The 6000-nt window shown below is 36.2% G+C and overlaps 1 protein-coding gene across 1 annotated transcript in view; it reads right to left on the reverse strand.

Annotated features, from left to right (window-relative positions):
- The window catches only part of Smp_131230 (hypothetical protein), a gene marked incomplete at both ends in the record, with an annotated part of 33738 nt that overhangs the window by 18650 nt on the left and 9088 nt on the right, over positions 1 to 6000 (reverse strand). Inside the window, one exon of the mRNA XM_018798419.1 lies at positions 3741 to 3901. Within this exon, the coding sequence (XP_018653363.1) occupies positions 3741 to 3901 (161 nt within the window). The remainder of the gene's footprint in view (positions 1 to 3740; positions 3902 to 6000) is intronic.

A 6000-nucleotide genomic window follows, 5' to 3' on the forward strand; every position in this document is an offset into this window, starting at 1 on the left:
ACGATCCCGCACTCGCGAGATTCGAACCCAGGGCCTAGCAGTCTCGCGTAAGAGCACTTAACCGATAGACCAGTGAGCCGGCATCCAACGGTGTTAATGTCTAACTTCAACTGATCCACGAAATTTGAATAACCATTCACCAATTGTCTTCAGTGAGTTGATCGTGGATGCGCACTGCTGGGGAGTCTCATAATAGGACGAAACGGCCGTCTAGTGCTTCCAGGTTTTCTCTGGTAGTCTAGCTTCAATTGACTCACGCTTTCAACTATGAAAATACTGAAATCTCCACAAAACCCCTTCTGATAATAAAATTGAATGTTTGTTAATTTGAAATTAACAAATCACTAGTTACTTACATAAATTCAGAAGTACTATCCAATTGATTAATATTATGATTTCGTTTATGGATACCAGTAGATGTTTCTTTTTCACGAAATGATTTCATAGCAATATCTATAAATTTAATTGTACGTTGTTGAGATCTCCCTTCACAATGAGCTAACCAATGACTTCTTTTATCTACATGTATTACACGTCGTTTGCATAATGGTTGATTTGGTTGTCTATAATAATTGAACTTTTGAATTAGTATAACAAAAGTAAGTTGTTTTAGTAAAACATGAAATAAAAATAGTGTCTTATTTTATTCCTACAAGGATATTAGAGTATATATATAAATCTAATAAACAGACATGTTCCAATAAAGAGTGTTGCTCTGGTTGTCAGAAGGTGCATCGGTCTCGTGACTTCCGAAGGAACTCGGCTTTCATCATGAGGCGTCATGATTATTCCTTCAACTCCCAGGGCAAAGTTTAAATGGTTTGAGTTATTTTTTCTGGTTAGCATTTTTTTAGTGAGTTAGTTTTTCTGCGGGATGTGGTCGCTAACCCCAAGCCCAACCCTCCTCCTTTACCCGGGCTTGGGACCGGCAGTAACTCTAGAAGAGCTACAAGAACAAATACAGATGAAGGCAGCAGCCTCTGCATCGATAGGCTTCAACATACACAAAGTAAAAAGCAAGATTATCAAATACAACACGGAGAACACCAACCCAATCACACTTGATGGCGAAACTCTGGAAGAGGTGGAAACATTCACGTATCTGGGAAGCATTGTTGATAAACAAGGAGGATCGGATGCAGATGTAAAGGCGAGGATTGGCAAAGCAAGGGCAGCATTTCTACAATTGAAGAACATATGGAACTCAAAACAACTATCAACTAACTTCGAAGTGAGAATCTTCAATACGAACGTCAAGACAGTCAGTTCTACTGTACGGAACTGAAACGTGGAGAACTACTACATCCATCGTCAAGAAGGTACAAGTATTCATAAACAGTTGTTCACGCAAAATACTCAACATTCACTGGCCGGATACTATCAGCAACAGTGTTTTATGGGAGAGGACAAACCAGCTTCCAGCTGAAGAGGAAATTAGGAAAAGACGTTGGAAGTGGATAGAACATACGTTACGGAAATCACCAAACTGCATCACGCGGCAAGCGCTAACTTGGAATGGTGAAGGGAAGCGGAAAAGAGGAAGGCCAAAGAACACACTACGCCGGGAAATAGAAGCAGATATGAAAAGGATGAATGTTAACTGGGAAGAACTGGAAAGGAAGGCTCGGGACAGAGTTGGATAGAGGATGCTGGTGAGCGGCCTATGCTCCTCGACGAGGGGTAACAGGCGTAATTAAGTAAGTAATCAATAAACAGACATAGATAATCAGGCCACACTTTCTATAACATCAGGCACTGGTTTTTTTCACAATGTAAATCTGTTGGGAAAAGTTAAGCGTCACAATTACCTAGTTTTCCAACTTTATTCATTATTTATATGGTCAAAATCCTTTCACAGTTCTAATCTTCCGATTTATTCAGTCACTCATTTTTTGCCTTTGTCAATTAATCATATAAGCCTGATCATCCTTTATACATGGTATGTGTTTATTCACTTTTTGTATTTCTTGCAAGATTTATAAAAACTAAGTCACCTTACTATGCTGGGTGGATGTATTAGCGAACTTCAATGCCGTATATAGTCTCTGGATCTTTAATTTGGTTATCTGCCATTCAATATACTAGCATGTCTGAAATATCTGTACCCTAAATATAATCCGTATTAGAATTTCGATATACCGTTGTTCTAAATGTGTTAAATCGACGGAATACATAAGAAGTCAAGTAGGATATACATTACATTGGCGTATATATTGTCTGCTTACAAAGGAGTCAAACTTTTGCCAAAAATATGGAGTCTTGCAAAGTTTTGTAATTCAAATGTTATCATCTTGATCGTAAAACTAAATGAAAATTTACTCTTATAGTTGACTTTATTTCGTGATGTCTGGCACCATGCAACGCCTACATGAACTATTCTAGCACTCGAATAGGCCAGTTATCCATCTTGGGTTACATTTTTAACTTGTCAGTTGTTCGCTTAAAAATTAACTGTTTTTCTTTGACCGTATATGTATCGTTCACCCTGTTTATTATTTCTTAAGCTGATTTTTATCTGGCTAAAAATAGTGAGTCACGTTTTATCGAAAGAAATCGGCACGCTTGCCTTTTCCGCTTCTCTTTGTTTACCTGCTTCTCATTTTAACGTATGTCTGCGTAAACAGTTACACGGTTTAAATCAATCGAACTTAATTTTTGTTTGGTCCCTTAATACCGTCACTCAAAGGGGGTTAGCCTAAGTGTGACATGAAGAAGTAGACGGAAGATCTGTATTCATGGCATATTCATATTGTTCGCCCAAACTGAAGTCAGATCTCGGACCACTAAATTGGTGAACCACCAATAATTTCCTCTCTTAAATAAACCTCAAGAATTTTGCATTCAACTCAATACTATTCATTTTTAATCATCCAAGAATACTGACTAGTTCAACATGTTATTTAAGAACTTGAGTGAGGAAAAAAAGTAGCGAGACTAAACTTTATGGACGACCTTTGAACGAATCTTAAATGACCTTAAGAAATGTTAGCCAATCAGAAGACAGTATACAGCAAAAATATATTATACAAAACTAAAAAATTAAAGCGGATACTGTTCTTTTACATGGCTCAAAAACTTCTCAAGGTCAGATATAGGTTCGTAAGTTCTAAAATCATAGTGCATACGGTACAGGAATTCATCTATATGGCTCCATAGTAGTCGACCTCTGGAGCCATGATAAGGTCTCAGAAATTCTTTTGGCCTCAACCATATAGCTTCAATGTTGTTGGTATGGTTCAGAGTTAGGATTAGGGTTTAGGGTTAGGGTTAAGGTTAGGGTTAGGGTTAAGGTTTAGGGTTAGGGTCTTAACCTTGATCATGAACGAGCGAAAAAAGTCATTTGAGTACCGCAGTCACAAGTATAGGAACTTCTTAATAACCACTTCTCTTGTAGACGCTAAATTATCACGTCTTCTCTAAAATCCGCTGTAAACCGATCGTACGTAAGCATCAGGTACCGAACTTAGCGCCGTGACCTTGAAAACTAGCGAAAGCTTATGATTGGCTCGTCCATGAAGTTTAGTCCCGCCGTCGGAAAGAATGCTTTGGCCTAACTTCTTCAGTGAATTTCTCAGCTGTTAGTAATTCAAATGCCTCAAAGCTGACAACACCTATTTATAACAACGGAAGTTAAGTCACATTTTTAGCAAGACGGTAAAATTCCTCAACAACAAAAAAAAATACAAAATGCTACATATTTACTTTATCAACACTAAATATTACCTAAATAAAGTCCTTACCTTTCTAATAATACATAAATGCTAAATGGTCCACAATAGATATTTCTTTCAAACATTAAAGCATATCGTATTTTTATCTTATTATAGGCTTGTTTTATTTCATACGAAATTGAATCCCATGATTTTTGTATCAAATTATTCCAGTCATCAGATGAATCAAGCTATAGTTTTGCAAAAACAGAAAATTTCCCTGATGACAAATGTAATCCGTTATTGAATTATTGACTTAAACAAATGACTAACTGACTATTTATGAAAGAAGAACTTTTAGGTTGATTCACCTTGACTGAGTCCAAAGTTGGTTTCCGTCATAGATCGATACAAACTACAGAACGTCTATAAGTCAGGAAGTACTAGAATGTTCTTTATTTTCATCTTAAAATGCAACTTTTGAACAATGAACAGTCATGACTCTATTATGGATTGAATTCATTACTTTCAGTTATGGCTGTGATTGTTTAACTCTCAGGCTGCTAAGTTTCCTGTTGACCACCTCTAACCACCATCTTATCTCAACATAGTGCACGTAGTGTCGAGCCACCTAGACTAGTGGCCACATTGAAACTTGATCGGTAGCATTCGATCAACACTAAGAAGGACTTGACACGTATGACATTGATCACCACCCAGTGATCAATCAACTGTGATCATTAGTCTAAATCTCCAACTTTAATCAATTTGGTTTAATTTATTATAGTCTGATGAAAATACAGCAATATATATATATTGTACAGTACTTTTCCAATTAACACCATACTTCCAATGCTTTTAGTATTATCTTTAAGCGTACATGATTGTTTGGTAAAAAAAGAAATAAGATTACCTGATACACAGTAATTTATGTGCATGAAACAAAGACCTGTATCAAATACATTAGAATTACTATCGATATAGAAATATTAAAACATCCAGAATATGATGTATCCACTAGTCTTCAGATTGCACTAACAGTAGAGAAACTAAGCTTGATAAGTAATATTAACGCAATAATTAATCATAAATTGATCATCTGCAAAGGGCTTTTACCATACAGTAGCTCTCATCATTAGTTAAATTTCAATGATTTATGAATTCAGAGTGGACCCTAAATAAAATCAAGTTTTTATACTCCTTGACACTGATGACCAAGGTCAAAATGAAACTCCTCCGTTCGGAATGATAAGTAAAATGTATCGATCACATTTTTCAAGATTTCACCAGTAAGAGCAGATTTCGTGAAAAAAAGAATCCAATTCTTTGCTCAACTTTAGCGAAAGTTACAATCCTTATACAATTTTTAAGTACTTTACTCAAGGTCAAATAAAAGTATTCGTTAAGAAGTTAATCACTATTTCTAAACTGAAAAAGATGTTTTTCATCCAACTTTAAAAGGACAAGTCAACTAGACTAGATATATAATGTATATCTTTATTAATAACCAATATAAATTCTAACATAATGTCAGATTATTTAACGTTTCGTTCAATTCTGAGGTCCTACAACACTACACATATTTCACCTTATTTGTTCCCTAGCTAAAGACTTCTCTTCATATAGAGTCTTTTATTTTTACACAGGCAATGAGTAGATGAACTATACTCTAAGATAGTATGCCTTTAAAATACTCAGTATCAATGCCACTTACTGCGATTGGATATTTCTCTGAATGAATATGTACGCTTTAGAAAATTTCACTCATATTTATCGAATAAACGATAAATCTGCTCATTCCTTAACGTAAAATGCAAGGGTTCTACCTTGTATGAGTTTGATAGACCGAAATATTAAAGTTTACACAGAAACAAACAATCAATTGAAGAGAAGCATTAGAGCTGACGAGAAGAAATATGTGGGAGACCTAGAAACGACAGCGGAGAAAGCTACGAGAGAAGGAAATATGAAACAACTATATGGCGCAACGAGGAAACTGACAGGGGAATAAAGTAAATCAGAGAGACCGGTCAGGAACAAAGAAAGAAAGCCAATCGCTGAGATTCAAGAACAAAGGAACAGACGGGTGGAACACTTCGAGGAACTCCTGAACAGACCAGCTCTATTGAATCCACCAAACATCGGAGTAGCGACTACAGACCTTCCTATAGATGTCACTCCACCAACGATAGAATAAATCAGGATGGCCATCAAACAAATCAAGAGTGAGAAAGCAGTAGTATCCGACAACATACAAGCCGAAGCACTGAAGTCAGACATAGAATTGACTGCAAACATATTTCACACTCTATTGAGGAAGATTTAGGAGTAAGAACAAGTGCCACTGACA

This window comes from Schistosoma mansoni, chromosome 6 (assembly GCF_000237925.1).
Source record: "Schistosoma mansoni strain Puerto Rico chromosome 6, complete genome".
Classification (NCBI taxonomy): Eukaryota; Metazoa; Platyhelminthes; class Trematoda; order Strigeidida; family Schistosomatidae; genus Schistosoma; species Schistosoma mansoni.